Genomic DNA, 16,660 nt, shown 5'->3' with positions numbered 1-16,660 from the left:
GCATATAAGATCAAAATAACTTTCAGATGAAGTATGCCACCAATATTTAAAAGCACTACATGACATGATACTCAATTTAGTCGTCGATAAGAGGTAGGTGAAATCTCCTAGTGTTGATACTAGAGATTTAGATTTGATTTTCACCTTCATCCAATAAACTTGATTCAGGTATTTTCTCTCACAAACTTAGATTCCCATGTTCTAAATTTATGTCTATATTAATTTGAATAACTTTTTTTGGTACAAATTTTGAATAAAAATTTTCTTAATTGCAAAACTTCTACAAATATCATTAATTAAGGATCTAACTGAAAGAACTTCACCTACCAAGCAATGAAGTAAAAAACTATATGATCATGATGCATCATAATACTTGGACAATTTGTTTAATAAAAAATTTTTTTGGAGCAAATTTAGAATAATGCCAATATCCACAAAGTAAATAACACCGACCAAGCTATATTTATAACATCAATCAACATTGTTACAACGACAAACAAATCAATCCACACATCTAGAGCACATAATTACCTCTCTTTTTATGTATATCGTGTGACGATACAATTTACACAAAAATACGACAAAATCTATTTATGTGCTCCCTTTTCTATATAGAACAAAGATATGATACCTCATGGATGATTCCACATAGCAAACATGCAGGATTTCCAATCACTAAAAATTTAATTATGATTTTTTAAAAAAAAAATTTTAGAGCTATACGCTGTTCAAAAGTCCCATAAAGAAGAAAACAGAGAGCCTACCTCTCACCGAGAGCCTCTTTTGTTGTTTCACCGTTGTATGCATCGTTCCCCGTCTTACACAGCCTTCTTCCCCACCTTTCCCTCTCTCTCTTTCTCTCTTTCCGATGATCCGCGTCGGCAGTGGGGCCTCTGGCAACTACGGCCCGCCGGCTGCGGCGGCGGCGCCTGCCGCCTTGTCTTCCTCCACCCTCTCGCCGCTCGCCCCGCCTTTCACCGTCGCCTCGACGATCAACCTCTCCCCTGCGCACCCACCTCCGCCCGCCCACCAACTCCCCTCCTCCCAGCCCTTTCTGGGCTTCCCTGGAAACCCCTCCGAGTGGGCCCCTGCCGCCGACGCCGCCGCCGCCTCTTCGTCCTCTCGTCTGTCTTCCCCCACCGCCGTCTCCTACCTCTCCTCCCCGAGCACCGGCGTCATCAAGAACTCCTATTACACCCGATACCCTCCCAGCATGCCGAGTTCCGGCTTTGATCCCGTCGAGCCCCCACCGGAATACAAGGGTTATGCGGGGGTTGGGGTGGGCCCGTGGAACGGGCCGTTCGATGGAAGGGATGTCGGGCTGGGGAAGGTTCTTGATGGGGTTTCTTCGTGGATGGATCCTTCCTCGGGCTATAGGGTCCCGTCTCTTCAGAAAGGTATCTCTTCTTTGTTATTGTTAATGTTTTTCGTGTGGCTCGGATGATGTCTGTTCCTTTAAAATCTTGTAAGAGATAACTGGATTTTAATGAATGGCTTCTTGACTACGTGAATTATATGCTGACGTTAATACTGCATGACTGATGTGATTGGTGGATTGGAGGTATCTATTATGCACATGTTCTTTAATGGAATTTCTTAAAGTTGCTATTTTTAAGATATTAGGTTGAGAAAAGATAGAGGTCAATGTCAAGAAGGATGGGAGGAAGGAAATATTGGATTATGGATATTGTTGTTTGATGTAGCTTCATCTTCTTTTTCTTTTTCTTTTCATGTACGTTTCTTCTTTGCAGTACTTGTTTTCTATCGATACAAAACCATTTATATAAGATGAGAAGGTATCTGATAAGGAACCATATTGAGAGTAGATGATAAGAGGGTCCTGAATTGTTTCACCACAATCCCTCTTCTGTATGTTGAAATGTTATCTTGGTGGATTTTAATAATTGGGAGAAAAGTTCTTTTACGAGATTATGTTAGGAATCTGATTTTTTGCCTGTATGACATGGCTCAGGGTTTTTGTATTTGCATGTTGGGTCTTTTACCTATTGCTGATGGTCATTGTTGAATTGTTTCTTTGGAGATAGAAGTATCACTAATGCTCCTGTTTATCTATAAATCTGTGTTTAAATTAGAAAGAATCATGATATGCACATGACTTATGGTAATCTCCAGAACTCGGTAAAAATGAATTTGAGAGTGATCTATGTACATATTTAATGTTTTTTATCCTTAATTTTTCTGAGTAATTGTGCTTATTTAAGATTATGGTTATTTAAATACTTTAACATGTTTGTTTTTTGTTTTTTGTTTTTTTTTTAAACTTTTGCAATACTTCCCATTTATTGGGTAATCTACCATGGCATAAACAAATTTCTGATGATTTGCTAATCTTTGAGGTAGTGTGAATTTAGAGTCATTCACTTCACAAACAGAGGTTCATCTAAGTTATATGCCTTGTGTCTTATGTACTTATGTTGGATGTGGATGTCTTAGCCTTCGATTATTGCCACAGCTAATTAAAGGAATTGGACTTTTCATCTCTGTTATAACGAAAATAAGAGCAAATTTTGATGCTGCCATGAATTTAGTTTTCTTATAATGGTGCAATTTAGGCATAGGAGAAGTCAAGGTAAATTTGAAATGAGAAAAAAAAAATCAATTTGTGCTTCAGAGTTTTACAGTGCCTCATTTCATTCTCCGTTTTTGGCTTTTGGCTTTTAATGTTTTATTACCCTCTCCTAGACATCATAATGTGTCTTGTAAGCTTAATTCCACGATGTTTTGGGAAAATATGTAATACATTAGAAAGATAAGGTATCGTTTTCCTTACTGTATCAAAAAAGAGAAATAAGTAGAACACTAATTTGCGTTTGATAACAAGAAGGTACAAAAGAAAAATTACTACTATTTATTCATGCTATTGTGGTTTCCTCACAAGAAGGTACAAAAGAAAAATTACTACTATTTATTCATGCTATTCTGGTTTCCTTAGTATCTATAGTAGTGTGTGATGGAGAATATGTCATGCAAATTAATGTAAAGAAGCATGGTCCGAGAGTGAAAAGTTGCAAAAGATTACTGTTCAGACCTAGGTATGATATGACCAAGGTTTTTTTTTTTTTTTAAAATTAATTTATGCTACCTGCCTTAGTTTGTTCAAGCCCTTTGCTTCACATCACAAGTGTAATTTTTCAAGGTACAACTAATACCCAAACATTTCTGAAGAATTTTACCTTTGTTCTTTGAAATTCAACCACTTTATTCTTAGGAATCCGACTGTTTACTTTTCAGATTGTATTATTGAAATTGTCTTTTTATGACTATCTGTGAATGCTGAAAATTGCTTGAAGTCAGCTTACAGTTTCTACATGGGCATGTAGAGGCAAGATTTTGGATTGAAGCAAACAATGAGGGTAGTGGGTTATGGCCTTTTTTGTAACTCGACTTTTAAACTGTATAGCAAGGTTTGGATTTTTGGTATAAAATCATATATCTGTGAAGGTTGTTTTTATGTGTTTTCCTATCTTGTTTGATCCTACATTTAAATTTATTCCGCCCTTTCCACTTTTTTGCATGTGTTTATCAATTATGCCCCTACTTGTCTTGTTTATGGCGTACCAAATTGAGTTGTTGTCTGATGATTCTTTGTATCATCTGGGAGCTCTTGAGAAAAAAGTACACAAGTTTATACTCATAATTTGTGGTGCACATGGTTCAGATTGCTTTGGGTTACTAGTCAACCCCAATTGGTTCTTAATTTTTGGAACTGAAAACACAATTGATGTAGGAATCAAGCTGAATCAAGCCAATGAAGCTCGGGTCTATTTGTGTCGGTTCTTGGGTTATCCAAAAGTTAAAAGAATAGCATAATAATTTATTGCTCCTATTCAGGGAAATTTCTGAGGAGAAGCAGTGAAAAACACAAATTCACAAATAGTTTATTCAACAATATAATAACAAAATGTTGAAAGTCGATTACCCAAGTTTCTTTAAGCTTGTCAAAAGGGATTAATGACTCATCTGACTACTTTTTGATATATGATTTACATAAATCTAACTTTATGTTTGGTATCTAAAGAAGCTGAGCTAGGGACTAGAACTCAAGTCATTTAGAGGTCATTTGGACAGATAAAGTTGTTATGAAAGTTCTAAATTACCATGCTTGAGAGTTTTGAAACGTGGTTGACGTCTTAGAAGCACCTTTGAATTGACTTGGAGCACAAAAAGTTTTGGCATCCCTACAACTGTGCTACGTCAGGTGCAAGTCTATGGAGCATGAAGAGGTTACAGAGGTATTTATAAACTATTAAAGGCATGTTTGGAAAATTCAGTAGGATTGGGTTGGATTTTCTGTTGGATTATGGATTACACAGTTTATTTAAGTAAGGCCCATATCAACCCAATCTCTCTCTAGCCCAAATCCTGTGGGAGAAAAAAAAGAGACTTTCATAGATCTTTTTTCTCATCTTGCAGTCCATCAGGCCCATAGATGGGATCGAGGCCAAGATTAGGATGGGCCTTTTAGAAAAAAATAGGCTGGACATGCTAGCAGGTGTGATTCCTATAGGAAATGCAGCCCAATCCTGTTGGTTTCCCAACCAAGCACTCAACTTTTACTTTGGAGTTTGGACTTCAGACTATAAGGTTATCTAAATACTTACTTTAGGTCTTTTGGCTGGGGCTATTGTTCTTCCTTTTCTTTGCACTTATCATTTATTGTTTCCTTTGTTGTTACTTTTCTTCTTCTGGTTGGGACTTACATGGTCCTTGATAATTGAGTTAGGAAGAAACTTTCGCCAGAGCAGCTTGTTTTCCATTATGCTTCTGACCATGCAGAGCTGCTTGTGGCAAAGGGATTCTATCTGCAGGAGTTGTTTGTGTTGCAAGATGAGGTCAAAGGAAGTGATATAATGGTGAAGTGTTTTGCAGACAGTGGGAACTGCAATTAGAGACTGGCAGATTGTGGGAAGGGAATGAATGAGTGAGTGGTGGATCTCTCTCTAAATGAGAAGGAATGGGCAAAAAGCAATGACACTGTTGTGGATGGGAATGGTGGTGGTGGTGGGGTTGGAGTCAGTCACCTAGTTTTGTGATTGAGGTGGAGGTGCTGAAAGGGAAATGAGCAGTGAATTCAGCACCCACTATCATGTGAATTCAGAATTCCTCCCCTATTACAGTCCTCAACTTTGCGTATTCCATCAAGGCCATGTGTTCCCACCATTGCATTGAGGATGTCTACGTCAAAATCCACTACATTCTCAAGCCCGATATCCTCCATTTATGCATGGTGTGGATGTAGTGGTGGTGGAATCGTAATGTAGTTGATGAATCTGAGGCGGGGGAGCAATGGATGGAGTCTTCCATTAGCTCTATTAGACACCCTATTTAGTTGGTGCATGAGCCATTTGATCATTATGTATGGTAAGTGGTAACTTTATTTGAACTTCCTTGTTACGCCCTTCCACTTGCCTATTCCATTAAGGCCATGTCCTCCCATCATTGCATTGAGGATGTCTACATCGAGATCTACTACATTTTCAAGCCGAACATCCCCTGCATATGTGTGGTGTGGATGTAGTGGTGGCAGGGTGGTAATGGAGTTGAAGCATCTGAGGTGGGGGAGCAAGGGATGGTGACTTCCATTAGCTCTACGAGACACCCTCTTAAGTTGGTGTATGAGCCATTTGATGACAAAACTGTCTACATGGTAGCAATCTGAGGGTATATTGGAATCTAGTACAGATTTTGACACCCTCTTAAGTTGGTGTATGAGCCATTTGATAACAAAACTGTCTACGTGGTAGAAATCTGAGGGTATATTGGAATCTAGTACCGATTTTACATTGGAGAGGATCTAGCTGACCCTCTTTTCTCCCCCCTATTTGCTTCCATGTAGTGAATGTCATCCTTGAGATCTTCTTGATGACGTCTATGCTCATGCTCTCTTGTTGGATTTTCAAGCTTTGTAGGTGTAGATTAACATAGAATTTGTGGCTAATCATTGACGAACCTTCGCCCACATCTGTCTCCGAGTCAACTCGCAAACAACGGCATAGGAGGCTTTCTCAAACCTCCTCTGTTTTCCTCCAAACCGGAGGGTCACAGGGGGTATGAGCAGTCAAGTGGTTGATGTACGTTGACTTGTTCTTCCATGACAAGCAGCTAACTGATTGTTGGATGAAGCTGATCATAGTCTTCAAATCAAGATCAGACTGATCTTGAATCATATGCTTAATGTTGATTTCAAAGCAATGCATATAAGGACCTTTCTTGATGTAATACTTTACCATGTAAGATGCTGGATGGATCCTTGATATAGGGTTATCAATTGAAAGTTCTTTAATCATGGCATGTTTGCACAATGGATCCTTGATTATGGGCTCTTCATTCGGTAAAGCTTTCACTGCAGGCTCTTAATGTGGTGGTTAATTAACTATTCTTTTATATTTTCACGCTCCATCCATTTGTTTTCTAAAACAACAGCTGCAGTTGTGTTCAGTCTAGTCTTTAGGTTCACCATTGATGCCTGTATGGATGCCACTTTTTGATTGATTGGTTCTATAAAATGCTTGTTTCCCTTATAGTCTTCGGAGAAGCCATCCAGCTGGGAACCAAATTTGGTGGCAAAGAAGAAAGGAGGTTCAGAACATGGTTTTGGGTTGAATACCAAGATGATATAAGACCATAGGGGATAAAGATGTCTACACTAGTGCTGGTTGGCCATGAACGTGAAGGAGGTTCAGAACATGGTTTTGGGTTGAATACCAAGATGATATAAGACCCTAAGGGATAAAGACGTCTACACTAGTGCTGGTTGGCCATGAACGTGGGGAATCCATAGGATTTATAAGAATTTTTTGCTTCCTATCCGGGACAGAATCATGAGTTTGAGATTTAAATGGAGAGAAGGGGAATAGTGATTTCCTAGGGTTTCTAGGGTTAGAGTTAGATAGTTGGGGGTGAGTATTATTGGTTTAGAAACAACAGAGAAAGCAAACTTTCGTTGGGATATTTGTTCAGAAATTAAGGGTTAGCATGCAGAAATTTTTGGCAAGATTTTGCTAGAATCAGAGCGATGGTGCAGCTTGCCTATGATGACCACAGGACTCTGTTAATTCAGTTTGAATCAAAAGAACTTTTAATCAACCTAAGAAAGTAGAAAACTTTAGCTTTCATATATAAGTAAGCCTCTGGACTCCAAACTTTGGTTTTGTATCTAAATCCAATTTTAGAGAAGCCTTACATGTGATAATATTTCATTTTTAATCTCTGCAGGATAATCGTAAGAATATGATATTCAACCTGTAACTTGTGTATTGTCATATATCTGAGGGTTAAGATAAATACAAGGAATTTCTGAGTGAAAGGACTTATTATTGTTTGTTTGTGGAGTGTAATTAAATTACCAAACTCTTAGAATGTAGCAACCACTGATTGCGGTAAAATTTCTAGCTTAGCCCTAGCATCTGGTTCAGAACATGATTTTCATGATCAAAATATCGCATATGATATCCTCTTGCCTAACCAAAACATGAAGTGCAACATTGTCTAAGTATGATATATCTCGCTTTTCTTGTTTCTTGATCTCAATTTGCATCTGCATAAGTCACAGGGAACAGATCTGTACTGTCGTTTTGACTTTGCTTTGTCCTTAAACCTTGTGCATTCAATATCAATGTGGTGTGGGATAGCAATGGGTTAAAACAGTTTAGAGCTAGTTCCAACAGAAATCTGATTTAATATCCTGCAGAAAATCAATCTACAGTGTCAGCAATCCAGTGAAGAAGAAGAATAGCAGCAGAAATAAAAAGAGAGAATAGTGAAAATTAGAGAAGAAATAAAGTAATAAGAGAAGAAGAAGAAATAGAGAAGAGAATAGGGATAGAAAAAGAGAGATAAGAAAGGTCAAACCTGACCTAGAAAAATCCTTTCATTCATTCAACGAATCACGTACAATGCTTTGTCATTCAACCCTAACAGTCCTTTTTATAGACTTTACATGATTTGTTTTCATAGAAAACTGGGACTCTTGATAGGAAAGTAATTAATTTCAAAATATTTTTTAAAAGAAAATTGTTGGGGGAAAAACCCAAGTCATACCGCCACGGAGGCGCTCGGCCAAAGAGCGCCGACCAGAAAGGCGCTCGGCGAAAGAGCGCCGACCAGGAAGGCGCTCGATTAGAGAGCGCCGACCAGAGGGAAATACCGGCAAGTAGAGGCGCTCGACCAAAGGGCGCCGAACAGAAGGGTGCTCAGCTAAGAGAGCGCTGATCAGAAGAGGCCCAATCAAAGCGCCAAGTAGAGGCGCTCGGTTAGAAGGCGCTCGCCCAAAGGGCGCCGACCAGAAGTACTAGAAGCAACCCCGCCACAGGCGCCCCGCTGGGCGACCAGCTCGGCTCGGCATCCTTGCCAAGCCGATGCCCTCACCAAATACTCGATCTCCGCCTAACCTTTTAAAGATCTGACGGCTATATACACGACTCCACTACAACTTGCCACCTGCCGCCATCTCTGAGCCGTCAAGGCACAAGATCTCCGCAGGTATTTTGGCACGATCTATCATTAATGCACGAGACCCACTCAAGTCTCCGGAGCACTTAGTCATTTAATGAACACGGCCCAAGACGATCTCCGGATCGCTGAACCATCAAAGTATATGGCTCTCCCTGACCGCCGGTTCACTCGGTAATAAATGCACTTACCGTCTACGAACCCCAGGCCCACTACGGCCGACGGTTCAACCACTCCAACGGGTCTGGTCACCCACGACAACTCCCTGACTCCGGCCTGATTCGGCCTTATTCTCCACTACGCCATTAATGGGCCAAATCGTACCCAATTATCACAAAAGAAGACAAATTTTTCTGTCACCTCCCAGGTAACATAATACCCTTCTATAAAAGGGAACCTGGGAGGAAAGAGGGGGGGGAAGAAAAAAGGAAGAAGACAGCACAGACACAATTGAACACAATATTCTCTTTATTTTCTTCACATATCTCTTCCTTGCTCTCTCCACATATTGGCCCCCTCTGACTTAAGCATCGGAGGGCCGGCGCCGGAGAGCCCGTCCACCGGCTTTTTTGCAGGACAGGACAGGACGCACTCTTCTCCGCTCTCTCATCCCCACGGAGGACGCAGTCGGCCGGCGCGCCGCCGTCCGCCCTCCCGGCAGCGGAGCTCCTCCTCCCCTGGTTTCGCGGCGGCCCCCGGGTCCAATTTCCAGCAACAAAAATATTTAGAATCAAGGTTTTAAATCCCGTGGGATAGGGCTGTTTCAGTTTGCCTATGGAACGGGACACATTGCTATCCTGTCCTGACACTTGAGACGGGGAATGCTCGAAGATATGCTGATCAGGATGCTGGGACAATGGTTGGACGGTCCTATCCTGACACTTGGGACGGTATCTTGTCTTGGTGTTCTGTAGGATGTCCCACTAGGATTTGAGACCATGTTTAGAATAACACATAACTGTATATAGGAAGACGCCTAAAACATTCAAAAATCAAATCCTAATAATTTCATGACTTGTCGAACCCAACATATCTAATACAAGACTTTCACATCATTTCACTTAAATAAGACTCTAAACCAATTCTAAAAATTCTCTAAATTAATTTCTGAAAAAGGCAAAAATGAACTATACTTATTTTATTTGCCATCATTAAATCAAAGTTCTGAAAAATACAAAATATTAACTACGCCTTTTTTTTTTTGCCATCACAGTGCATATCATATTTATTAAAGTTAGTCTCTCTTCAGTTGGCTTCATATGTTACATTTTATGATCTGGAAAATAGTATTCTAACTTGGCTTTTTGTGGACATTGTTGTGCCTTTTTAGTACCTTGTGGAACTTATATCATCGTTCTGATGGTCATGTGGTAAAATGTGCATCACGGTATTTAGATTTTTAGAAAAAGGGAACATTCATAAATATAACAAATATATCATGTTCTTTCTGTGTTTCTTTCGACTTGAAGGAGTTGCAAGCGAAGGCCTTTGTACATACGAAGATGATTCTAATGATATTTAACATGGAAAATATGTTAATTCTGCAGCAAGAAAAGTATGCTTTGGATCAGAAACCTCTGAATGGCTTCCTAGGAAGCAGTCAACAATTTATGATGAAAGTACAGCGTACCCTTATAACTTTTCTGGGTCATCAGTTTTGGCTCCAAGTGCATTACTTCAAGGAATGTCTTATTCTCAGATACCAGATTCAACTTCTGTGGAGTCATGCAATACCTTTATTTCAAGTTCTTCTTATGATAGATATATGGCACAACTTGATTCATTTTTGACTACTCCCATGTCTTACTATCAAGCTACGACATGTTCTACCTCAGGCCAAGCATATGCACCTTCATCCTTAACAATTAGTTCAACCTTGGATTGTAAAAATAGATATTCAACGGCTCATCAGGCGGTTCCGCATAAGATGATTGACACGGGCAATGTAGCATCCAAGCAAAAGGGGCCAAATATCAATCAGTTTATTAGAGGTAAAATGGGTCAGAATGAGAAGACCAGAGCAGATGACAGTGCAAATAAGAGTACTGTTACGACTGCAAACTATGAAAAACAATTGCCTTCTGACAACAATTTATCTACTGAAAATTTTATGGATTATTCTGCCGAGGGAGATTCTGGGTTGAAAATCAAACATTTGAAAATTTCTGGTGCTTTAAACTCTGCATATCATTCTGCAGAACCTGAAGATTCCATGCAAAGTTCTTCAGAAACACTTGATGAGGTCTATCTTGCTGTGGATTCACCATGTTGGAAAGGAACTCCAGCCTCTCAACAGTCACCATTTAGAGATGGCAAAACAGTATGTCTTCAGCCTGTAAATAAGGAATTAAAAGATCACACTGATTTGGATAAAGGTCAAAAGCATCTTCCTGACAGTGTTGCATATTCAGGAACAGCTGAACAAGTTGGAAATTTGATTTGTGGTGAGAACAGAAAAAAATCTTCTGTTTCTGTGGTAGAGGTATCTTCTTCGGTTATTTTGTCAAACATGCTGCAGAGATCTGAAAATGACTATAAGATAGGGTCAGATTATGAAAAGGATGCCAATAGAAGGGATCTTCAATGTGCAGATAACCATAGAGAACAGACAAATGTAGTTAGGAAAGACCAGGAAATTGATTCTGAAGCAAAAGATGGTGGTGCAACACAATGCAATCAAAAGGAAAGTATTGCTGTTCACCAGTTCACATCAGCTAATGGAAATGTCAATCTTGATAAAGGTCTTGATTCTCAATTTAAATATTTCACTTAATTCTAATCTACATACTTGGATACCCTTTTCTTTTTTTTTTTTAAGTTGAGGTTTGCTGGTGTTACTTCACTCATTCATTCTCTCAGGTTCATCTTCATCGCAATTGAAAAACATACAGCTTCTTATTAGGGCCTTGCATTCTTCCTCGAAACTTCTCTCATCTACTGACTGGAGTGATGACAGTGAATTGGAAGAAGATGACTGCAGGCTCCTCCAGCTAGCAATTCAAAATCTCGAAACATTTGTGTTGAGGAACAAAAAGGTATGTGATTTTGACTATCCATTCTTTAAGTTGAGATAGGTTCTTATTTTTGTCGAGATATGATACTATTTAGTGTTTGTAAGTAAATCATTGTAAAATATAATGCTTGATTTACATGTGTATAGTTTATGGAATAGCTGAATATTACATTTGAATCAGTCTTTCCAGCTTTAACCAGCTCTGAGTTATCAGTGGTACTTGTCAGGATATTCAGAAATTAAGATTCAGTTGCTCATGTGCATCTGTTCATAGAATGCACTCAAGTCTGAGAGAAGCATCAAAAATTATATGTGACAAGTCTATGAAATATAAGAATTTGTGTGTATTCGAAATTCTATGCTTGAACTAATCATTCAAATGATGGAATTCTGAATCTTTTGGCTGCCTTTTATTTATTATCTGAAATTCTGAATAATAATTATTTCAAGAGCGTGCTTTTTTTTTTGGTGGTGGGTGGTGGGGTGGTGGGGGGTATATAACGACATGCAAAGAAGAATTTTGTTAGTTTATCCATATTGAGTGTTGAAATATACATGTAGAAGGAAAAATATGTAGCTCAAAGTTCCAATATTCACGTACAAATATCTATAAGTAATCTTACTTCCTAACATGGAGATCATTAATTTGATCATGTGGAACTGGGTTATGTTATAACTTAATTGTTTTTTTATAAAAAATTTGCTTACTTTGCATTCTTTAAATTTATGAATATTTTGAAAGCTTATTACATGTTGTCGCTAATACCTTTGCAGTGTGTTTACATTATCAATTTGTGCAAGTCAGTTTTTTCTTTTTTAATACATAATGTGTGCATTTTGATCCACCCTTGTCTCAAGAATTTATACTGGACACTAGATTTCTAATGTAGAACATGTTATCTCGTTAAATGAATTAAATGTCATGGTACCTAATTACAGGGAATGATCCTCCCTAATGTTTAAAAATTTTAGCCTCTATACCCTTTAAAAACACTTCGTTACCACCTTTGTCATAGTTTTCTTCTTTGCTACTCTGGCGATAGCATCAGTCTCTTACTATAGATGCAGAGTGGTAACCATTGTTTTTAAGGTAGAGTGTTTTTTTTTTTTTTTGGGTGGGAGAGGGGGGGTGGCAGCTGTGACCATGATGATGGGAAGGAAGTCATTTTTTTTTCTAATGATGATACTAGGTCATCGATGAGCTGCTTGAATGTTAGGTAAGTAACATAATTTTGGGTGGTTATTGATAGTGGTGGAATTATAGGGTTAGTGAGGCTTGCAATGGTGAGATGATGGCTGGAGGTCTGGTGAGAGCTGCTATTGTGAAGTGGTGGATAAAACATTCTAGTCATTTTCAATACAAGTTAACCATAAATTTGTAAATGAAACTTCAAATCAATTTATTTAGTGTATATTCCCAGTTAGACCTGCTAATGGCTCAGGTTGGGACCACATCTGACCCTAAACCCGGACCGACCCGACACTGGTGGAGAACCCGATCCAATCACTGGATCTAAATTTCCAATGAGGTAATTTGGGGAGAGAGAAAGAGAGAGAGGAAGAGAGAGGAGATGCCACAGTGATGCCTCATATCTGCTCTTCTCGATTCTCCCTCTGCAACTCCCTTTTTCCACCACATGCCCCACCAGGATCCCTCAAGTTGAAGCCTGAGATTGTTAGGTCTTCCAATGGCTGGAACCCTAGCCCCTTCATGATCACAATCCCTCAAATCCTTCATTCAATACAAAAAGTTGCAACACACAATTTTGCTAGAGTTTTGAATGAGATTGAATGGGAAATTGAATCAAAGTACAGTTTTGGAGAGGGTTTCTTGCTAAGATTGCTTTTGAGGGGTGAAGAATTTATGGTTTGGGAGGAGATCACTTGTGGCTCCGATCAAGATGACAAATGCTTTGAGGAATTGAGATCGAATTGCCATGGCTATAGTTAATGAATAGAAAAAAAAAAAAACCCTTTCTTCAATCTTTGGGAAAAAAGAGGAGAGGAGATGAGGGTCGAGTCGCATCGGGTTGAATTCGGGTATCTCAGGTCAGTTGGGTAATGGGTCAGGACGGCTTACAAGTCGGGTCAGGTCAGACCCAACCCTTGATGGATCTATTTTCAGCTGCAGGATATTATGTTTCTCTCCTGTCAATTATGATGCCGAAAGGAATCAAAGGAGCTTGCTGTGACATCTCAGTTCTCTTTATTACACTTCCTTATGCTTGATGTTTTCATTTTGGTAGCTTTATCTGTATATGTTCAGCATGGATTCTGTTGTAGCTTGACATCCTTGTTGGCACTCTTCTTCTGGATTTGGTCTGTATCACCATCTGCTGCATCGAACTTTACCATGTTTAATGAAAGATGGTTTTCCTCAGGGTTCTGTTGAGGGCAGTTCTCGGGTTTCTAGGCTAGAGGCTGCTTGTTCTCAGAATACAGGTCTAAAGACTGATGTTATATGCCAGAGCAACATGAACAAGATGGGCGAGATGAAAGCTAACATGCATTGGGTTGGGGGTAGTATGGAGACCGGTGAGTTTCAGCACTTCATTTCCCAAGGTTGTGACATAAATTTGAGGAAAGTCAATGGGATGATGCAGGTATAACTTACAATCCTTTGAGATAGAAGCTAGAAACATTTTCCCATCCATGCTATTATGCCTTTCTCCTGTTATCCATTTGCAGGACCTAGGGAATGTTCTAGAGAAAACTTTCTCTGAGGGGGACGACAACTCACAGATGCTGTTATATAAGAATCTGTGGATTGAGGCAGAAGTTGCAATGTGTAGACTGAAATATGAGCTTCAGCTTGCTCGCATGAAGATTGAGGTGGACAGCCGTAAGTGCCAGGCAAAAGGTGAAGCTTTTGGCACTGACTGGACATTTTGTTTACTTTCTGGCCTTGAAAAGAGATTAATCACTTTGCAGCAAATAATAATGACTCATTACACTTTCAGGTAAGCCCTGCCAAGTGACTCTATCACGAAGCCCAAGCACCGTGCATGGTGTTGATGGACATTACACGCCACTGAAGGCCAAGGAGAGCTCGTTTTGTGTTACATCTCCCCTCTCGGGTGATGAAGATAAGAAAAGTTCCAGAAAACCTCAAAAGGCACTTCCTATGCTTTCAACAAGTGAGGACACATCAGAGGATCTTGAAGCATCTGTAATGACTCAAACAAGAGCTCTTAAGCAACAGACTGATATTTGGAATTCTGGGAACTTTGAAGAACAGCTGAAGCTTTTTGCCTTGTTGGATTTTGGAGTTTGCTCAGGAACCAAAGAGACTGTGCGCAGTCCTTGTTCTGATAGTGAAGATAATTTGGGGTTGAAGCACCTATCCACAACACTTGCTGATTTAGGTTTCACAGAGAGTCCATCATATCTGAAAGATGGACCTAGAAGTTCAGGTTCAGTTGTGAAGAGAGAGCATTCTGATGCAAACAAGAATGAAGAAATTGGACTGGCTTCAAGTATTTCTGGAAATGCAGCGTTCAGAGGATTCTGTTTGAACTCTTTTGGTGGAAAGATGATTCAGCCATCTATAACAAACAAGCAGGGGAAGTGGTTTCTCACGGGTGGATATGATAGCCCCCCATCTGAATGGGAGCATGTGCTGAAGGAGGAATTTTTGTAGCTCCAGAGCAGTCTCCACTCTAGTTTTTGGACTTAGCTGAGGACTTGAAAAACCTGTAAATACAAACAATGCATTTTGATGATTTTATATGGAATTGTTTCGAGCATGTATAGTGAAACTGCAGTATTCGTTGGTGTTTTTTCGAACGAAACAGTATTACACATTGTAAGAAGCAAAGTGTTGAACATATGAACGTTTGCTAAATGGACTGCTTTTTTGAAAGATGACTGCATTCCATTTTCTTGGGACACCTAATAATTGGAGCCAGGGAAACTGGAACTATTAAAGGAGCTTGACTTCTTGTTGTTGTTGTTGTTGTCGTCGCTGTTATCATCATCATCATCATTTTGTGGACAGGTGCTTAAAGGTTCTATTTTTGGATGCCTGCAAGTAGAAATTCTGCTTTTGATGGCTGTTGTACACTTGAAAGGTTGTATTCTACTACTAAATGCGTTGTGGTTCTTCAGCCATCTTAAAAGGCTAATTGAATTCTTCTGTTTCAATAATCTCCTTACCTTTCAGTACTTTGCTTGGTCCTGCAAGCATAATATTGTCATTACAAGGTTTTGAGAGAAAGCAAGGTTAAGGTACCAGGCGACATGTTGCTCACGAACCATGTGAACTATTTTGCATAGTTTCGTATGTAGTTTAAGACAAGCCTTCCAAGATATTTGATGCTTAATCCCAAATCTTAAATGCCAAAGTAGCGCCCTTCATCCATGCATTCAAGTATATAGCAACATCATTTGTGATATTGAGCGTAAGTACTCAGTTTTTTGTCGTTTCAACATTTACAATCATATTGTTTTTCCGATTTCTATTCTTTAAGTGAATCAAGAATTTACCTCTATTTTTTACCGAATTTTTTGCTGAATCTCTAAAAGTGTTTTGGCCACCCATCATTTCATCTAGCTTCATTGAATGTGTTTCTTTTTCCATACACTATTACTTGCATTGGTATCTAGAAGTCATACATCTTGTTTGTGGGCTCTATCTTCACCATGTGCTAACAATTGGAAGGGCACTTCTTCATTCTTCTTGACAACCTAATTGGTTCTCTTCTCCTTGATTAGAATCATCATACCAACATTCCAATGTATAATAGCCAAGCTTTTTGCACCTATAGCAACAAACTTTAGACTTGTCGTATCTTTTTTTTAGAAGAACTTCCTTCTCCATGTTCTCTTTTAGGGCTATTTTTATCATCATTTTTACCATGTCTATCTTACCGTCAGCCATGGTCATAGGATCCACCTTGATCTTGGCCATTATCTCGACCGTACCTCTTTTGCTCTTTTTACCTATTGTTACTTTTTTACCCCTTTAAGAGCTTACCTTGAAGGACTTGCTCCAATTAGCTCTTGCTTATTCTTGTTAAGTTTTTGTTGGTGAACTTGGAGAGAAACCCTATGAATTCATTCACTCTTCAATGGCTACCACAATAAAATTAAACTTGGCATTCCAGGAGTGCAGAATTTTTTCTATGACTTATGTATTCAGTTTTCCATCGTTTCTTCTCAATTTATTCATAATAG

At 39.2% G+C, this 16,660-nt stretch overlaps 1 protein-coding gene across 1 annotated transcript; it reads left to right on the top strand.

Moving 5' to 3' along the window:
- The first annotated feature begins 636 nt into the window (after positions 1–636).
- On the top strand, positions 637–15,347 carry LOC103706412 (uncharacterized). The gene is made up of 6 exons (XM_008790501.6): positions 637–1,397; positions 10,020–11,213; positions 11,332–11,507; positions 13,867–14,088; positions 14,174–14,345; positions 14,446–15,347. The coding sequence occupies exons 1-6, from the start codon at positions 869–871 to the stop codon at positions 15,123–15,125; spliced, it is 2,973 nt and encodes a 990-aa protein (XP_008788723.4). The 5' UTR covers positions 637–868; the 3' UTR covers positions 15,126–15,347.
- The last annotated feature ends 1,313 nt before the right edge of the window (positions 15,348–16,660 follow it).

This window comes from Phoenix dactylifera, chromosome 16, assembly GCF_051530095.1.
Source record: "Phoenix dactylifera cultivar Ajwa chromosome 16, Ajwa_hap1_PhDact_Kaust_v1.1, whole genome shotgun sequence".
NCBI classification, from domain to species: domain Eukaryota; kingdom Viridiplantae; phylum Streptophyta; class Magnoliopsida; order Arecales; family Arecaceae; genus Phoenix; species Phoenix dactylifera.
Note: the sequence above shows the minus strand (reverse complement) of the source record. Positions and strands in the feature narration are given on the sequence as shown.

Excerpts from the sequence above, each read along its gene's own strand:
- LOC103706412 (XM_008790501.6), top strand. The coding sequence starts at position 869 with ATGATCCGCGTCGGCAGTGGGGCCTCTGGCAACTACGGCCCGCCGGCT. Across the intron at positions 1,398-10,019 it reads GGTCCCGTCTCTTCAGAAAG|CAAGAAAAGTATGCTTTGGA; the intron begins GTATCTCTTCTT and ends TTAATTCTGCAG. Across the intron at positions 11,214-11,331 it reads AAATGTCAATCTTGATAAAG|GTTCATCTTCATCGCAATTG; the intron begins GTCTTGATTCTC and ends TCATTCTCTCAG.